General features: G+C 41.5%; 1 protein-coding gene across 2 annotated transcripts in view; it reads left to right on the top strand.

Moving 5' to 3' along the window:
- The window catches only part of LOC128339891 (N(4)-(Beta-N-acetylglucosaminyl)-L-asparaginase-like), a 36,211-nt gene extending 17,418 nt beyond the window's left edge, over nt 1–18,793 (top strand). For both annotated transcript variants that reach the window (XM_053284426.1, XM_053284427.1), the window contains 6 exons: nt 4,427–4,465; nt 5,873–5,961; nt 6,405–6,420; nt 12,961–13,028; nt 17,364–17,468; nt 17,715–18,793. In XM_053284426.1, the coding sequence (XP_053140401.1) occupies nt 4,427–4,465; nt 5,873–5,961; nt 6,405–6,420; nt 12,961–13,028; nt 17,364–17,468; nt 17,715–17,816 (419 nt within the window). In that variant the 3' untranslated portion in view covers nt 17,817–18,793. The remainder of the gene's footprint in view (nt 1–4,426; nt 4,466–5,872; nt 5,962–6,404; nt 6,421–12,960; nt 13,029–17,363; nt 17,469–17,714) is intronic.
- The last annotated feature ends 984 nt before the right edge of the window (nt 18,794–19,777 follow it).

The raw sequence follows: 19,777 nt of genomic DNA, 5'->3' as shown, positions 1-19,777 counted from the left end.
ATCGGGGATCTGCAGGGCAGCAGCACTTGGCCTTCCGCTGCTCCGTTCCCCTAGGCACTATAAGGTTCTGACCATTCAGCGGCACAGGCAGCCTTGGGGCGCATAGTGCTTTGACAAGGGGTTTGAATGCATCCTTCCCATCCCAGGGATTAGTGTCTTCAGCTTGGGCACGTCCCATCCTGAGGATCTCCTACTCAGGGGAAAAAGGAACATTGGTCTTACCGTGAAGGGTTCTTTTTCCCTGTAGTAGGAGATCCTCAGCCCCACCCGGACGTATTTTCGGGAGGTAGAGATGCACAGATGGTTAACGGGGCCAACTGAAGGATGGGCCTGATTTGCGACAGAGGCAGTCCCTCAGGAGTAGACTCCTAGGCTGTTTTTTGCACTTGTCTGTCTTATTCTCTAACCTCTTGTCCAAGTTCTTCCCACTTTTTTCTTTACCTACAGCTTACAGAGTACTTACACAGAGCTCTCTCCACTCGACATACCACCTCGCTCAACAGCCCTGGAACTGGGGTTAGGACGGAGGAGGCTACGCCCACAAACAAGTCACGTGGTCCAGTTCTGTCTCGAGCATGCTCAGTTCACTACCCATCCTGAGGATCTCCTACTACAGGGAAAAAGAACCCTTCACGGTAAGACCAATGTTCCTTTCTGTGCTAGCTGCCATCTCCTCTACCGAATATACTTATCGAACACAATCAACCATTTCCTAATCCATTTCACCCAAAGTCGTCTTTTAAACTGCAACTCACTGCTCCAAACACAATTTCCCTCTTCCCTTCTCTTCAACACTTATTGTCCAAGCTGTGACTCAGCAGAGTATTTGACTGATGAGCATAATGTTGTATTTTGTGGCATTGAATAGATTTGCAGGTTGTGAAGTAACTATGCAATTTAGGCCTATGAGATATAACTAATTAACGGAAAACATTTTGGACTTAACAACAAGCCTTACATTTGAAATTCCTTAGCTGCCTTCTTTCCTCCTCCTGTGATTAATTTTTACCCTTCTTCAAATAAAAATCACAGTGGAATGCATTTGATCAGTCTGCATTGTTAGCACCTGCTTGTTGGGCAGAGGTCTTTAATTGCCTGGGCTAGAAGCCTCTGCATTTAAAAGGAGTGATGAATAATTTCAGCAACTTTGTTACTAGGCAAAGAATGGAGAGATGAGTTCTAGGCAGACTAGGGACAGTTTCAGTCTGGTACCAATGGGAGATGCTTGCAGACTAGAGTGGCTGTGTTTCACAGCTGTTTTGGACTATCATCTTAGCAACAGCCTTTGGAGGGAGGAGTAAAAGAAACAAACCAACTTTTATCTGAGAGGCAGGCTTATATGTCATGTTGAATTATGGTTACGCTTAACCTAGGTTGACATGCCAACTTCAAACCTTGGGTTGATCTTGTTTAGAATGCCCAGAATAAGTCATGATTTGCAGGAATTGACATAAAAGTCAGAAAAGACATGGGCTGCTTCAAATATGATGATATTTCCTACACATATTACAATTCTCTGTAGACAACTCTAAATGCCTGTAGGGTGTTATGTGTGATCATAGCATGCACAGCTCTTTCACTGTGCGTATACACAGTGTACATGCCAAAAGCCACAAGAAAATATATGCATTACCTTCTAATATGACAATGTACATGGAAATGTACATAGGCAAAATATCCTGTCTGAAGTAGCTCATAATCTTCAATCCTTTTTGTTTGAACATAGCAACACTAAGGGAAGTTCTAGACTATCTAGAACTTCCACATAGTAATGTTCTGTGCCTGGCAAAATCAGAGATATGCCCTTGGTTTATGGAGACTAGCATGCTCCCTAATCCATCCTCCCAATAGAGCCAGCGTGGTGTAGTGGTTAGAGTGCAGGACTAGGACCGGGGAGACCCGAGTTCAAATCCCCATTCAGCCATGAGACTTACTGGGTGACTCTGGGCCAGTCACTTCTCTCTCAGCCTAACCTACTTCACAGGGTTGTTGTGAGGAGAAACTTAAGTATGTAGTACACCGCTCTGGGCTCCTTGGAGGAAGAGTGGGATATAAAATATAATAAATAAATAAATATTCAGGAGACCAATGGAAAGGGTGGATTAAGGATTACTGAGGTGACATGAGAGGATGAAGGCTTACAAAAACATGGAGTCAGTTGGATGGGTTAAGGTTTGATGTACTATATTCAGTATTCTGCATAAATTATGCGCATACTGTTCTGAGTTCTTTCATTTGGCCTCAAGAGGGTACTATAGCTTAACAAAACCGAAAGAAAACTGAAGGTTAGTTTCAAAGGAAATGGTAGCTGGAAATTATAGCTATAATGAAGTGTTGCATCTATTTCTTAAAGTAATTGAAAGCATCTTGATACTTCTTGCAACTTTGTACAAGTGAAAAACGGTATCCAAATTCTCCGTTACAGGAAGTAGGGATGTGCACAAACCGTACTTGGAGCACATTTCAGGAGCAGGGCCCAGAAGCTTGCTCTCCACCACTTCATGCAGCTTCCTGCTGGGGCGGTGCGTGTCCCGAGGATCCCTTGCACAGTGTCGGCACGCATAAGGTGTCTGTGCAATCACCATTTGATTATGGTGCATACTCTATGATTATGAAGCAGTATATTGGCTATTTGTGCTACCATTTGCTAAGAGTAATATTGGAACAACAAATTACTGTATTTGGGCCACCAGTGGTAATTTTAAGCTGACCACTTAGCTATTTTGGTGCAATACAGCTAGATTCACTAGAATATTTTTGATGCATCACTCTGGGATGTATTTTTCCTCTTTGACCATGATGCTCTAAAATAATCACATAGATGATGATTCTGTTTAATATTTATTTTTTCTTAGAAAACTATCCAACTGATTTCAATGGAACTTGTTTCTCTGCTAAGGTGATAAGGATTTCAGCCTAAAGCAGGACTGCACAGCTTTGGCCCTCCAGCTGTTTTTGAACTACTATGACAACCACAGTGGTCAATTGTCAGGAATTATAGGAAGCTGGAGTTAGCGTTTGCAGGAGGGCCAAGTCCTAAAAGGACACTGTAAATATCCAGCTGATAGGGCAATTTTAAAACAATATTTATATTTGGTTGATTCAAAATTGGAAGACTGGTTAATGGGAGTCCTAGTACAGAATATATGTAATATACGAATACCTTGCTTGGATTTCTCCTTTTTCCAGAGGTCTTTATGACCCATCAGCTCAAATATTTTCAGAGTATTCAACTCTACAGAGCTTCTGCCTGTAAAACAATCTATTCTAAACTGCAAGATGACAGAGTATACTAGGGTGGAGGTGATATGTCAGTAAACTCTGGATTTCACTGTAATTCTTAAGACATGCTTTGGGGAAGGATTACTGTTTTTTTAATATTCTGATAGTTATACATTTTCAGTAGCCAACAAATGCATGTAAACACAATACAAAATAGGATATACTGATGATCCAAAAAAGAATGTGGATGCCCAAAAAAAGACCAGAACAAGAAATTAATGTAGTAATACACTGCCAAAAATTCAGAATGTACCTGAAAATGGGTATATTAATATAATTTACAAGTTCTACATAGGACAACTACACACATTTAAAATCATACCATAAAAACATTCCTGTGCAGACAACAATATAATACAAAATCACATAAAGGAATATATAAAAATGTTCCAGATTAGTCAAAGTAGGCTCACAGTGAGCCAAAATCATTATGAAGACTGAATGCCTTTCTACCAAACAATAAGAATTCTTTTCAAAGTGTAAGCGTCCTTTTCAGTGGGTCATTTCCAATGGGTCAGACGTGTTTCGACGTATGTCTTCTCAGTGACCCATACCTTCATAAAAATATCACTTTTACAGACTTCTGTAGACAACCAACCAAATTATATGAAAGTTGCTATGACCCCACACCATTCCTATCCTCATCACTGAGTGGAAAAAATAAAACAAGCTTAGCAATTATCTTGACTCACACATTGGTACACTGTTTCTCCTGTGTATAAGGCCCCCTTTTTTTCTCTTTAGAAAAGATTTTATAATAGGCCCTTGTAACTTGGTAAGAGAAGGTTACATTTTAAGCTGATGAAGATTCACTTTTTAATTTTTCTATTATTTCACTTGGTGATGAGGATAGGGACTGTGTGGGGATCATAGCAACTTTCATAATTGGTTGTTATATGGCAATGATAAAGGAGATGGCAATCTTAATCCCCTCCTGTATTCTACCAAAGACAACCACAGGGCTCTGTGGTTGCTAGGAGTTGACACCAACTCAACAGCACGCTTTACCTATTATTACATTAATTTCTTGTTCAGGTTTGTTTGTTTGCTTGGGTTTTGTTTTGTTTTTTTGCATCAATAGATGCATATATCTGAAGCAATATTGCTTAACAAATAAATCCTGTTACTTTTCTCTCTTCACTAGGTTTGATTGCCTTGGATATCTATGGAAACATAACAGTTGGTAAGAGGGAGCAGCATAGACCAGAATTCTGTTCAACTCAATGCCTGCCTTATGTCTCATACAACTGTTGCTGGTTGGTTATGTAGCCTTCTCACAATTTGAGGTGAGGGAATATACTTGCTTTCTTGGAGGGCAGCGAGAAAAAGGAAGCTTGCATAAGAAAGTAGCCATCTAGGACAATAGACTGGCCACCTTAGAAGGCAGATTTGCAGGAGGTGGCAGGGTGCCCTTCTGGGGGTCGCCTCTGTTGATTACCTCAGTTTGCCTTGTGGTAATGCCACCACTGCTGGCTCACTACTCTACTACTCCTCTAGGAGTAGTAGCATCAAGGAAGAGGATGGGTGGAGGAAGAAGAAGAAGATAAAAAGAGTGAGTTCCCTCTCCACTGGCAGGGCAGGAGGAGGGCGGGCAGGAGGGGAGAGTTTTGGTCTTCAGGCAGCAGGGCATGGAAGAAAGGGTGGTGTGTCGTCTCTTCACAGCACTGAAAGCAGTTTTGGAATGATGCGGGTGGGGAAGCACCTCTTTTCAGTCTTGGGGCAGACCTGCTTTTAAAAGTATACAGGTGAAACTCGGAAAATTAGATATTAAATATAGGAAAATTAGATATACTCGGATATTAGATAAGTATATAGTGTACTGTGCTCGATTGGCCAGCAAACTCGCCTGACCTGACCTTATAGAGAATCTATGGGGCATTGCCGAGAGAAGGATGAGAGACATGAGACCAAACAATGCAGAAGAGCTGAAGGCCGCTAATGAAGCATCCTGGTCTTCCATAACACCTCATCAGTGCCACAGGCTGATAGCATCCATGCCACGCCGCATTGAGGCAGTAATTGCTGCAAAAGGGGCCCAAACCAAGTACTGAATACATATGCATGCTTATACTTTTCAGAGGTCCGATATTGTTCTATTCTACAATCCTTGTCTTCTTGGTTCCATGTAATATTCTAATTTTCTGGGATTGTGGATTTGGGGTTTTCATGAGCTGTACGCCATGATCATCACAATTATAACAAATTAAGGCTTGACTTATCTCGCTTTGCATGTAATGCGTCTGTCTCATATATCAGTTTCACCTTTTAATTTGCATTACTGAAATTAATGGACTTTTGCACAATATTCTAATTTTCCGAGTTTCACCGTAGTATACCTTGATTATTTGTTAGCATTAGTAAAATTCACAGTTGGGAAATACAACAGAATTCATTAACTGAAAAGCTGGGTCATTATCCTGGTTTTTCACCTTTTGAAAAGGCAATGAAGTTCAGAAAATATATTCTTGTAGGGGTGGAGGTTGAATAAGAGGTAAACATTTTACCCCTTCCCATCTAACCATTTTTGTATTTTAAATGTGGGCTCGCAAACCAGAATAACATTTCCCTGATTTTTTAAAAAATTGTGTAGGAGTTTCTACCTCTGGAGCTCCTTTTAAATATCCAGGAAGAGTGGGAGATTCTCCACTGCCAGGATGTGGGCTGTATGCTAATAAGGAGGTATGTCAAAATGTCCCATGAAGTTAAGGGATGGCAAAAATGTAATATTACTTATGCGGATGTTTCTGTGATGACAGAAAGATGATTTAGATAACATAATTCGATTTCTGTAATGGACAGTTAAATAACTGCCACAAAAACAAGAAACGATTGGAGGGTACCCTGTGGGAGAGGTGGCAGCCCTATGTCTTCAAAGCCACCGTGTTGTCCCCAAAAGGACTACTTTTGAGTACTTGGTTTGTCATCTGCAGACTCTGTGTTATATAGTCACCTTTACTTTTTGTCTCTAAGTTGGTGGAGAAGACAGTGTTTTGAAACAACAAAAATTAAAAGCAAAGAGTTCTGCCTAAATGTTGAATTTATAAATTCCCTTATTGCTGTGACAATAATTAATCCAAATATTTTACTGATGCTTCCACAGTAATACAATTGTTTCTCTCTAGGTGGGAGCTGCAGCAGGTATGTATTAGAAGTCATAATCAAAAGCTTTTGGTGTACACTGTGAATGTATGTTTAAATTTATTGATGCATAAACATATTGGTATGTGCACGCCTCACTTTCCCCAGTGGTGAGAAGTTCCAGGAGCAGCACAACTTGGATTCCTCCTTCATTTGGAGGAGAGTGCACTGGGGGCTTATAGTATCTTTGTTACGTTTGGTTTATTTACAAATATACAAGTGAAAGCAAGCAACATACACTCTCTTGTAATTCAGCAACCACCAATCACTTCAGATTCCAAAGATAAAACTCTGCACCCGGGTAAGATACTGGAGCTCTTACCTTCTCCATTCCAGTCACTATCTTTCTCAATCAAAAACTGCTGCTTTAGAGTTCCTTAACATATATTGGGGGTGGGGGGTGGGATGAGTTGCCTTACAAGCTTTTTGACAACCCCGTCCAGAATACTTTAGAGCCATTAACTCCCCATTCTGAAAAACCCACTGGCTCCCAGGATATCAGTTTCTCCTGAACAAAGAGATGGCCGGCTAACACTTGTAACCCTAAACTCATTACAATATGTAGATTTAAAATGTCTCATAAACTATGTGACTTCTTGTCAGCACCCAAGGTTGGGACAGAGATTAGCGTTTCAATATTTATTTATTTGTTTGTTTATTTAATAACTATTTATTCTGCCCAAAACTTGCGTCTCTGGGTGGTTTACAATTAAAATCATTTAAACCATTATATCAATTAAACCATTAAAATCATTTAAACCATTAAAATCATTAACATTAAAATCATTTAAAACCAACATTAAAAATTAAAACAGTTAAACATCTGGGTGAATAAATGTGTCTTCGGTGCCTTTTTAAAAAATTGCCAGAGATGGGGAGGCTCTTATTTCAACAGAGAGTGCATTCCAAAGTCCCGAGGCAGCAACGGAGAAGGGCCCATTCCTGAGTAGCCACCAAATGAGTTGGCGGAAGCCACAGGCGAACCTCTCCAGGTGATCTTAACAGGCGATGGGGCTCATGGTGAAGAAGATGTTCTTTTAAATACCCAGGGCCTAAGCCGTTTAGGGCTTTATAGGTAATAACCAGCACCTTGTATTTTGCCCGGAAACTTATCGGCAGCCAGTGTAGTTCTTTCAACACAGGAGTAATATGGTCTCTCCTAGATGACCCAGAGACCAACCTGGCCACCGCATTCTGGACCAACTGCAGTTTCCAGACTACGTACAAAGGCAGCCCCACATAGAGTGCATTGCAGTAATCCAGCCTAGAGGTTACCAGTGTATGTACCACCGTTTTGTTGTTAAAATAAATAGTATGTTTGTGACCCTTTATTTATTACACTCCCACCACCAAATTAAATCCTAATTTGGGTTTCTAACACTAACTTTGGCATTGCGCCCGAGTGGTAACATGCAAATAGAAGATACAACTGAACCATTTTAAAGTTCCATACCAAAGAAATTAACTTTATTCTCGTGCAACATGGTTTCTTATTCACTCCAGTGTGTCTGAGACAAAGTAAGTAACAACGTTTAGACTGTACACTGCCTCTTATATTTCAAACTTGTATTCAAACTCAGGTACTTATATCAAATTGTGTTAGTACATCGACATAGGCTTTACTTTCAAGGTACTGAGGTGATAGTTTAGAAATAACAAGCTTCTTTAGACTTTCAAACCTGTACAGGATAAAACCCTCCTGGTATATATCCTGTGTAATCAACCATACACACCCAACATTTACAATTGTCAGAGGTCATGCCTGGTGTGTAAAACCTACCCACCAACCTCCTAATTCCACCCTCAGTCCTGCCCTAGAGACCCTGACCAGAGATCCCATCTCTGGCCATAACTGCCCTATCTACCCTGTCAATTCCAAAGCCCCTCTCTTAGGGATTCTCTCCAGAGGGGGTTCCTAAGTTTAAATTCCTTCTGATTGACAGTGTTTGCTAGCCAATCACTACACTTCATTATTATTACTTTCACAAGAGAAGTCTTCCAAAAATCTTAATTGTTCTTCTTTGGATAAATTGTGAAGACATTTACTTCTTGCACTTATAACAAGAATGAAAAATCTGGGGCAGATAGCTTTGACTCTTCCAACAGGGGCGGGTCCATGAATACAAAATTGAAAGTGTGAAAGTGACTGTGGAATGTGGCTATTATGATCTTGTCTAGATCTTCATTGCTCTTGAAGTTAGGGAATGCTGAAGGAGTCTTAAGTGCAGCAATATATTCTGTCATGCATGGGAAACATTTGCCAAAGGGAGAGAATGAGAACTGAAATATTTAGACTCTCCCTTTCCTTGTATATTAGCCTTGTTGTTAAAATTTAACTCCTTGAATGATTAAATTAATACTTAAGGAGATAAACTATTTTTTCTCTATTTCCTCTGCTCTTTGCTTTGTTCTTTTGTTACAGTACTTATTTTTCCTGATCTCATGCTTCATAGGTAACTTGTGGTGGTAACATATGATGGACTGATTAGAATGGTCCACCCCTGGAGGCTTATGGATCCACTTGGTTTCTAGACAGCCCTTGGGGAGTTTTCAGTGTCCATTCTCTGGAATGGAGAGAGAGCCTGGGCTGTTGACACAGTTGCTCCTAAACTCCCTCTCCAACTTGGTGGACCCCGTTCTGCTCCTTGGTTTTCGTAGGAGTTTAGGGTGAGGAAACAACTCAGGCAATGGCTGGAACGATGCTGGAGGAAGAGTCCTGATGAATCCGACCAAACATGGGCTAGAGCCCATTTTAGGGTCTACTCCTTGGCGGTGGGGGTGGCAAAGAAACACTTTTTCTCCGCCTCCATTGTATCCGCTCAGTGCAGACCAGCAGAGCTGTTCCTTGTAGCAAAGACATTGCCCCACACAACTCCGCAGGTAATGAGGGAGAAATCGTCTACAGGCCATTGTGACAAGTTTGCATGTCACTTTGCAGATAAAGTCGCTCACATCATGCTGATTTGGACTCCAGGGTTTTAGCAGTTCCAGCAGACATGCCTCAGGTACCATCTGGTCCTATTGTGTTGGATTCTTTTCAGTTGGTACAGCCTGAGGATGTGGACAAGATCCTAGGCAGTGTGCAGGCGACATCATGCGCTCTTGACCCTTGCCCTTCATGGCTAATAAAAGCTGCCAGGGAGGGTACAGGCAGATGGTTGGAGGTGGTTATTAATGCTTCATCAAGGGAGGACAGGATGCCATCAAGCCTCAAGAAGGCAATGGTAAGACCATTATTAAAAAGCCCTCCTTTGATCCATCCAACCCGGACAACTATAGACCTCTCTCTAACCTTTGCTTTTGAGGCAAGGTGATAGAGAGTGTGGTGGCATCCCAGCTGCAGAGGGTCTTGGATGATATGGCTTATCTAGACTCTTTTCAATCTGGCTTCTGCCCCAGGTATGGGACTGCCTTGGTCACTCTAGTGGATGAGCTATGCCGGGAACTAGACAGGGGGGAGTGCATCCCTTTTGGCTCTGCTGGACTTCTCAGCGGCATTCGATACCGTTGACCATGGTATCCTTCTGGACTGCCTCTCGAGTATGGGAATTGGAAGTACTGCTTTGGAGTGGCTCCGGTCCTTTCTTGGGGGGAGGGTCCAGAAGGTGGTGCTGGGGGACTATTGCTTGGCTCCGTGGCTATTGGCCTATGGGATCCCACAGGGTTCAGTTTTGTCCCCCATTCTGTTTAACATCTACATGAAACCGCTGGGAGAGGTCATCCAAGGACTTAGACTGAGTTGTCATCAATAAGCAATTGACACACAGATCTATCTCTCCTTGTTACCTGATGCTAGAGAGGCAGTAGATGGCAAAAAGTGGGATGCACGCCAAATAGGGGAAATAGGGTGAAAAAAACACCGTGCAAAGGTAAATGTTCAGGGACCAGGAAAATGACTATTGGTAGCGGAACCTCTACTAATACTGGAAAAATAACCAGAAATTCATATGGAGGAAAAAAGGCAATTATATCTGTGAAACAAGTTCAAGATGCTATATTAGAATGAAACCATATCAGTCAATAATCCAGAAAACTGGAACAAGTACCAATGGTCTAACAACAATTCAATGCATTCACATACCCAAATATTTAAACTCTAGTAGTAAATAAACGATAGTAGCAAAGAGTGAATATACATATAAACAAACACATGAACAAACTACAAATGAATGTATATAAGTCCATATGTGAAGTAATAATTGCTCCAACACAGATGGCAATTCCAAACAAAGTTGAGGCGTTGATATAATAAAAGATGCCTAAGCATGCATGTATAAAAATATAGCATCAAAAAAACCTGAAACTTCTTGCCAAATTGAAGAAGATCCTGTGAGAGAGTCCTGTGAAAATCCTTGAGAAAGTCCTTGTAAAAGTCCTTATGGGTTAACCCGGGATTCTTAAACCCATTTCGGGTGGTCCTTCGTCAGAGAATACATTAATTCAACTTTTCTCTTGTTGAGACTTACAATCTTTGTAGAGGCAACCTTTCCTCTTACATCTTGCTAAGAAGAAAAACTGAGGCAGAATCCAGACAAGACGGAGGTAATGTTGGTCAGTAGGAGAGCCAATCGGGATGAGGAGATTCTACCAGTTCTGGATGGGGTTGCACTCCCCTTGAAGGAGCAAGTACACAGGTTGGGGGTATTACTCAGCCCGGCTCTGCTTTTGGAAGCTCAGGTGGAGGTGGTGTCCAGGGGTGCCTTTGTGCCGTTTCAGCTAGTGCACCAGCTATGTCCCTTCCTTGAGAAGGCAGATCTGGCCACAGTTACCCATGCCTTAGTCACGTCACAGCTGAATTACTGTAATACGCTCTACATGGGGCTGCCCTTGAAGAATATTCAGAAACTGTAGCTAGTGCAACATGCAGCAGCTAGGATTTTATCTGGAGCTGCGTTCTGGGATCATATCACACCCATTTTGAGCTGCACTGGCTGACAATTTGTTTCCGGGTCCAATTTAAGGTGCTGGTTTTGACCTTTAAAGCCCTTAATGGTTTGGGCCCTGGATATCTGAGGGACTGCCTGCTCCCAAGGGTTGCTGCCTGCTTGACAAGGTCATCTGAGGGGGCTCTTCTCCAGGTGCCAACAATGAGGGAGGCTCGGCTGTTGTGCGCGCGGAACAGGGTCATCTCTGTTGCTGCCCCCAGACTCTGGAATGCTCTTCCAGTGGCTATTCGCTCCTCTCTTCATCACAGTTTTTAGAAAGTGTTTGAAATCTTGGCTTTTTACCCAGGCTTTTATATTATTGTCTCTGCAGCTGCTGCTTTGTATTGTATATGGTTATATTGTGCTTGTATTTTAAATCTTTTTAGTCAGATTTATGTTACCAGGCCTCATCCCGGTATCTCAGGCGGAGGCCATGGCCAGGAGTGTCCCCCCCGCCCGCTTCAGCTGATTCGACAGCTGTACCCATTCCTTGAAGGGGATTACTTCAAAACAGTGGTGCATCCAGAGGCGCACCTAGGTAATTTTGGAGTCTGGACCTAAAGGCCTTTGGAGCCCCACCCCCACCCCCGAAAATTAAGCATCATCATGCTCGACCAGGCGACCACACCACCCCAGGACAGATTAAAGAGGATTGGGGGTGGGCCTAGGGACTGTGGAGGCCCTGGACTTCAGCCCAGAAGTCCAGTGGTAAGATCACCTTTGGGTCCATCCGCAGGTTACTTCCAGGCTCAACTATTGCCATGCGCTCTGCGTGGGGCTGTGTTTGTACGTAGTTCAGAATGTGGCAGCCAGACTGGTCTCTGGGGCAACTCGGAGAGACCATATTATGCCTGTCTTGAAACAGTTACACTGGCTGCTGATATGTTTCTGGGCAAAATACAAAGTGCTGGTTATTACCTTTAACGCCCTCCATGGCTTAGGTCCGGGTTATCTTAGAGAGCACATTCTTCTACATGATCTCCACGTTAAGGTCATCTGAGAAGGTCCATCTCCAGTTACCACCGGTTCGTCTGGTGGCAGCTCAAAGGCAGGCCTTCTCTGTAGCTGCTCCAGGGCTGTGGAATGCACTCCCGGCAGAAATCTGCAATTTGAATTTCCATTTAAAATTCCATTTGATTTGAAATGCCATCTTATTTGTTTGTTATTTCTCTGTGTAAACTGCCCTGAGCCATTTTTGGAAGGGTGGTATAGAAATCGAATGGATGGATGGGTGGATGGATGAATTCTTTACTGGCCTTCAAGAGAGCCCTTAAAACCTATTTGTTTGGCCTGGCCTTCCAGGGTTTTTAATTTGTTGTAAATTGTTTTTAACTGCTGTAAGTGTTCAGCCTTGTTCTCCAGGGTTTTAAACTGTTTAAATGTTTTAACTGTTAATTAGTTTTATGCTGTTTTTATAGTTCTGATTTTAATTGTTTTGTTTTTACTTTGATGTAAACCGCCCTGAGCCATTTTTGGAAGGGCGGTATATAAATCGAATAACATAACATAATATAACATAACATAACATAGTCCTTTTTTCTTGACTACAGTAGTAAAAGCTAATTCTGCACAATGTTTCATTAACCTTTTTCATATATTTTTTTCTTTCCATCAGCTACTGGTGATGGAGACAAGATTATGTGTTTCTGTCCTTGTTTTCATGCAGTCCTATTAATGAAACAGGTTTGTTAATTTGTCATCAGTGAGCTTGAAGAAAAGCTGGAACATTCAAGGTGGAGGGGGCTTCTGAGATGGAATGTTCACAGTTAAGAGTGTCATTTGGCAAGTGAGGGAGAAAGACCACATACTAGGGGAAAGGACGTGTCTCACAACTGCAGTGTTCACTAGAAAAAAGTGAGTGAAACTGCCCACCTGAGAGAGATATAAACCCTCAAACTGGCAGAGAGGAAAATACTCTTTACTGTCCAGTACAAGGCATAATATCAGTGACTGAAAAGAGTAGAAGGAAGGGATGTAAGCAGAAACAGCTGATAAGCAGAAGTCACCAAAGGTGGCCTGGCTGAAGGGGAAAATGACATAGGGCTGAAGAAGAGGGTTGCTAACCCCTGCTAACTGGGCAAAGAGGCACCTTTTACCGTGGTGATTCTCTTTATTTAGCAGGGGGAGAGTAACTGGCCCTATCCACCCCCAGCACAGTACTTCCAGTGACTGTTGCTGGTGTGTGTCTTATGTTTCTTTTTAGAATGTGAGCCCTTTGGGGACAGGGAGCCATCTTATTTGTTATTTCTCTTTGTAAACCACCCTGAGCCATTTTTGGAAGGGCGGTATAGAAATCGAATTTTTTATTATTTCTTGTTTACACAGTCAGACAGGTGTTATTGACTGGTTTGTTTTATCCAGACATCGAGTCCTTCCCAAGGACCTGGGATGCCAGAATTTTATCATCAGTACTGTTGGTTATTATAGATATCGTCACAAAATATAGGCTGTTCCCAGTAAAGCTGCTTTTTGTAATTGGCTGATGGTGATTTCTGTGGCCCCTATGGTGTCGAGGTGCTCTTCAAGGTCTTTTGGGACTGCACCCAGGGCGCCAATTACCACTGGGATTATTTTGGTCTTTTTCTGCCACAGCCTTTCAATTTCAATTTGTAGATCTTTGTATTTGGTGATTTTTTTCTATTTTTCCCCCCTTCTATTCTGCTATCCCCTGGTATTGCTATGTCGATTATTTTCACTTGTTTTTCTTTCTTCTCGACTACAGTTATATCTGGTGTATTGTGTGGCAGATGTTTGTCTGTTTGTAGTCGGAAGTCCCATAATATTTTTACATCTTCATTTTCTACCACTTTTTCAATTTGATGGTCCCACCAACTTGGCTACAGGTAGCTTGTATTTTTTGCAGATGTTCCAGTGTATCATTCCTGCTACCTTGTCATGCCTTTGTTTGTAGTCAGTCTGTGCGATCTTCTTACAACAGCTGATCAGGTGGTCCACTGTTTCATCTGCTTCTTTACAAAGGCGGCACTTGCTGTTTGTTGTGGATTTTTCTACTTTTGCTCTTATTGCATTTGTTCTTAGTGCCTGTTCTTGTGCAGCCAGTATTAAACCCTCTGTTTCTTTCTTCAAGTTGCCATTCTTAAGCCATTGCCAGGTCTTGGTGATGTCTGATTTTCCACTTATATTGGGCAAATATTGACCATGCAGGGGCTTATTTCTCCATTTTTCTGCTCGGTTCTTGACTTGTTCTTTCTTGTAGGCCTGCTTTGTTTCATTGGTGTTGAATAGTTTCTCGTTCTTGACCATTTGAAGTGCATCTTCTTCACTGTCCTTGATATATTCTTCAAGGCCTCTTTTCTCCTCCTCTACTGTTTGATGGACTTGCAACATTCCTCTTCCACCTGAGCTGCGAGGGATGTAGAGCCTATCTACATCACTGCGGGGGTGCAGAGCATGATTGATGGTCATGATTTTCCTGGTCTTACGATCTAGCATCTCTAGCTCTGCCTGAGTCCAGTCTATTATTCCTGCAGTGTATCTGATAACAGGTATAGCCCAGGTGTTTATGGCTTGTATGGTGTTCCCGCCATTGAGTTTGGACTTGAGGATTTTTCTAACTCTCCTGATGTATTCACTTCTAATTTTTCTTTTAACTTCAGTGTGTGCGATGTTATCAGCCTGGAGAATGCCCAAGTATTTGTAATGTTCTTTCTCTTCCAGGTTCTTGATCTTGCTTCCATTGGGCAGTTCTATTCCTTCTGTTTTTGTTAGTTTTCCTCTTTTCATTATTAATGCAGCACAATTTTCTAGTCCAAACTCCATTGCTATATAGCTACTGAATATACGGACTGTGTTTAGCAGTGATTCAATTTCTGACTGGGACTTTCCATACAACTTCAGATCGTCCATGTACAACAGATGGTTGATTTTACTTGATGTTTTAGATGGTTGGTATCCGAGGCCTGTTTTGTTTAGTATTTGTGAAAGTGGGGTCATGGCGATTACAAACAATAGAGGGGATAGTAAGTCCCCTTGGAAAATGCCTCTTCTAATGCTAACCTGTCCAAGTGCCTCGCCATTGATTGTTAACTGTGTACTCCACCTGCTCATTGCTTTTTTAATAAATATCTGAATGTTTTTGCTGACACCAGTTGTTTCTAAACATTTTAGTATCCATGTGTGAGGCAATGAATCGAAGGCTTTCTTGTAGTCAATCCATGCAACACTTAGATTGGTTTTTCTTCTCTTGCAATTTTCTAAAATCATTTTGTCAATCAGCAGCTGGTCTTTTGTGCCTCTGGTGTTCGGGCAATTTCCTTTCTGTTCAACTGGAAGCTGTTTGTTAGTTAATAAGTGTTGCATCACTTCATCTGCTATTATTCCAGTTAATAATTTGAACATGGTTGGCAGGCAGGTTATCGGTCTATAATTACTTGGAACTGCGCCTTTTGCTGGGTCTTTCATGATGAGATGAGATTTCCCAGTTGTTAGCCATTGTTCAATATCACCGCCTTTCATAATGTGATTAAACTGTTTTGATAGTTGTTTATGAAGGCTTGTTAGGTGTTTAAGCCAAAAGCCATGCAGTTCATCGTCGCCTGGCGCAGTCCAATTTTAAATTTTCTTTGCTCTTTCAATTATTAATTCTGGTGTTATTATTAGATCTTGCATTTGTTGGTTACATTTTTTGACCTCTTTCATCCAGCCTGCTTTTTTATTATAATCTATTGGATTGTCCCATAATTTCCCCCAGAATTGCACTGTTTCTTCTTTATTTGGTGTTTCAAGGTTTCTTGCAGTTTCTCCTTCTATGCTTTGGTAGAAACGTCTCTGATTCGACTGGAATTGGAAATTCTGCCTGTGTTGTGTAATTCTGGCTTCATGTCTGCTAATCTTCTTTGACACTGCTGTTATTTGCTGCTTTATTATTTCCAGGACTTCTCTAATTTTCCTTGAATCTAGGTGGTATTTTTGGATGAGATACTGTTTGGTGTTTTCATTCTTCAGCTTCTTGTCTTTCATATCTTTCAATTTACTAGCATCTGATCTAAGCCTGGAGATTTTATTTTCTAATCTAATCTTCCATTTAGGTGATGTACTGCTTTCTTTTTTGACAGGTCCACTGTTCTTATATCCGAGCTCTTGTGTTGTTATTGTTGCTGTACTGTACATTAGTTGGTTTGTTTCTTGCAAATTATTGGTTGTTATTTCTGCAAGTGCAGCATTGACATCTTTTAATGCCTGAGCAAGTTGTTTTTTGGCAACTGTTTTTACAGCTGGAAGTCTAACCCTGGTGGTCGTTTGGTTCATGTTGTTGTTGTTGTTGTTGTTGTTGTTGTTATTAATCTGTGCTCCAGGACCTTATGCTGAGGTGATATGTCCTGCTACTTGGCCAAAACTGAAGTCTGTCCAGCCCACACTGTTAAACTGCTGCCCAACCTTCTTGAAGCATGAAAGGGAGGCTCTTTTAGGAATTCAAGAAATGCCTGACACTATTCTTGCTGAGCTGCTTTATTAGGGACCCTTATGAGAGAGTCCATAACTACACACACACACACTCACTTATCAAACAGGAGGCTGGGCAGGCGTTACCAAGAGCTGGTGGACACCCATTGATCAGCAGCATTCCTTCTTCCCCACACACCCAGCCAATTGGTTTCAGTTAGTACTTACTAAATCTTTATGTTAGTTTTACAAAGTAATTGTTCATGATAGACTTCTGAGATATGGATTTGTCCCATGTGAGATGAACCTGATGGATGCTGGCTTGGAAATGAAATTAATACAAATTGCTGCCCAGGCAGCACTTGCAGGTGGCATTGCAGAACTGAAGGTTGCCAACTGTTAAATAATCTGAATTATGTCTTGCTGTTCGGTATGATTTCATTTGTGCCTAGATAGGATAAAGGACAAAGTGCATCTGCTTTTATACTTCAGTCTGTTGGCTGAAGCAAGAAGGGGTGGGGGGTGGGAGGGGAAGGAATTAGAGTTTGCTCAGATACATAGAATATTAATGGATGGTTAGAAAACCTTGATTTAGGCTTAGTGTTTATCTTTCAGGGCTTGTCTCCTATGGATGCATGCCAGACTGTTGTCCAGGATATCCTCCAGCGAACAGGAAAGGAAAATATGTTTGAACTTGGAATAATTGCCATGAATATGAAGGTACAGGACAGACAAGGGCACTCTCACATTTTCTTGAATGATCATGCCTACAAAGATGATCCAATTTATCTGCCATCAACTCCCCTAAATAGGGGGTAGCGTAGCAGACAAATTTTGCCCTTAATTATGACTAAAAACAGCAGAATAAAAGGACTGAAGTTGCTGCGCTGAAGTATATTTAAGTATATTTCGTAATGATTTCTGATAGTCATCTGCTTTTAACCTCTTGTGGATTTCTTATTTTAGGGAGAAGTTGGAGCTGCTTCATCAGTGTCATTTCCGTACTGCATCTGGTCACAAGGAAAAGATTATGTAGAACAACTGATGCAACAATCGCACCAGCTTTGAAAGGAACAGGGAGAGAATTATTCCGTATCACTTGCACTCAGATTCAGTACCATTTCCGCTGTAATCCTTTGAAGATTCATTTCTGTATGAAGTGTGTGAAAGGGGTGTATGTTCTGAGATCTTTTTTCAAGAAGGTCTGCATCTAATCACATGGATATATGTGACTTTAAGCTTCAGCCCACGGAGGAAATTCTTGAATAGGCAATGTCTGGCAGGGTGAAGATAAGGACCCCTTCTTGCAGAGAGCATTTCAAAACCAGTGGGCATATGCCTGTGTAATCGAGCCCATTTCCCTCCTGCAGTTCTTTTCTACCCATTCTCTTAATCACTGGGGAACTCCTTCCTGTGAATTGTTGCATATAAAATGTCCCATACTAGTGGGATATTTTCTTGATTCTTTTTTTAAATTTACCTGTTTTTAAAAAAGAGCCCCATCACTAGTAGCAGAGATCTTTACCAAAGGCCCTTCTCTAGGTGTCCCCATTGGCAGAGGTTAGGCAAGTTGCAACAGTGGAGAGGGATTTTTCTATGGTTGTACCCTATCTGTGGAACTCCTTCCCCGAGAAGATCTAGCTGGCACCATTTAAATGTTTAGGCACCAAGCAAAGTTGTCCTGTTTTGATGAGCTTTTGGTGTGTTAATTTTGTCTTGCTTACCAGTTTGTTTAATTTTGTTTTGTTGTGCATTGGCTCTGGGTGATTTGAATCTGGTTTTATTCTTTTATACAATAGGTGATATCCAAACCTTGGTGTAAGTTTGACTCTCATTTCCTTGTGGGAGCACAACTTTACTTTTGCCTGCAGAAGGAATGTTCATTGACGATGGATCACTGTGTTCGTGTATTGTATTGTATTGTATTGTATTGTATTGTATTGTATTGTATTGTATGATTCCTTGTTAGCCACCTTGAGTACTATTTGGTAAAAGGTGACTTGCACCTTTAAAAAATAAATAATAAATAACCCTACCATTCCCCACTCATTCTCTTAAAGAAATTTTAATTCCTTCCAACACTGAAATTCAAACTAAGAAACAGATGTGCATGGTCAAAGGGAAATAGAAAAATGAAACAACTGTATCTATTGGACAAAACATTAATCTAGTTGCAGAATCTGTTTCAAATCTCCTCTCGAGGCAGAATGCCATGTTCAGCAAATGCATATTCCCAATCCCATGTTTGCCAGGGTAATACAAAAGGGGTGAGGCTCCACTACCCACTTAGACATTCCTGCACACATACCCCACCCTCAGCAAATTTTATGCCCGTTAACTTCTTCTCATTTCAGAATGTAAATGGGGAAAGAATGATGAAAAATGAGAGGGATAAGGCATTCGAAGGGAGGAATTAATAGGCAAACACCCCCTTCTAACCATCAACTGCACCTAAACTAGCACTGAGGGAAGCACAGAATTGGGAACTCCATCCTTCCTTTGTAATGTGTAGTTCTGCCTTTAATTGCAGTGGTCACTGGACTTCAGTGAGTCACTATCACTATCTTACCTAGCTTATAGCTATTATGATGATAAAATGGAAACATGCCCTTACACACCTAGTTATGGCACTCAGGTTTGGAATTGGGAAGCTTGTAATGACAAACTTAAGACTTCACCTCAAACCCCAAACTCATCACGTGTCAATCCTACTCAGGCTCAGCTCCAAGTGGGTTGCCTTGTGCCAATAATTCCCCACCACTAAAACCATCCCCTAACCTTCCCAACATAGCATACCAGGCAATTGCTGAAGCAACAGGAAAACATCTCTGCAAATATGCAATTCCTTTCTGGCATCTGAAAAACAAAAAAGGCAGTATCCCAAACAACAGGGATGCTAGGACATGTATTATTGCATGGCATCTGGGTACTTGATATGAAGGTGCACTAGAAACTACATTTCCCAGCATCCCTGCTGCCTGAGACATTGCAATTTCAGTATTCAGTTGCCAGGGAGGAATGAAGGCCAG

This window comes from Hemicordylus capensis, chromosome 1, assembly GCF_027244095.1.
Source record: "Hemicordylus capensis ecotype Gifberg chromosome 1, rHemCap1.1.pri, whole genome shotgun sequence".
Classification (NCBI taxonomy): Eukaryota; Metazoa; Chordata; class Lepidosauria; order Squamata; family Cordylidae; genus Hemicordylus; species Hemicordylus capensis.
The sequence above is the reverse complement of the archived record's forward strand: the minus strand, read 5'-3'. Positions and strand labels throughout refer to the sequence as shown.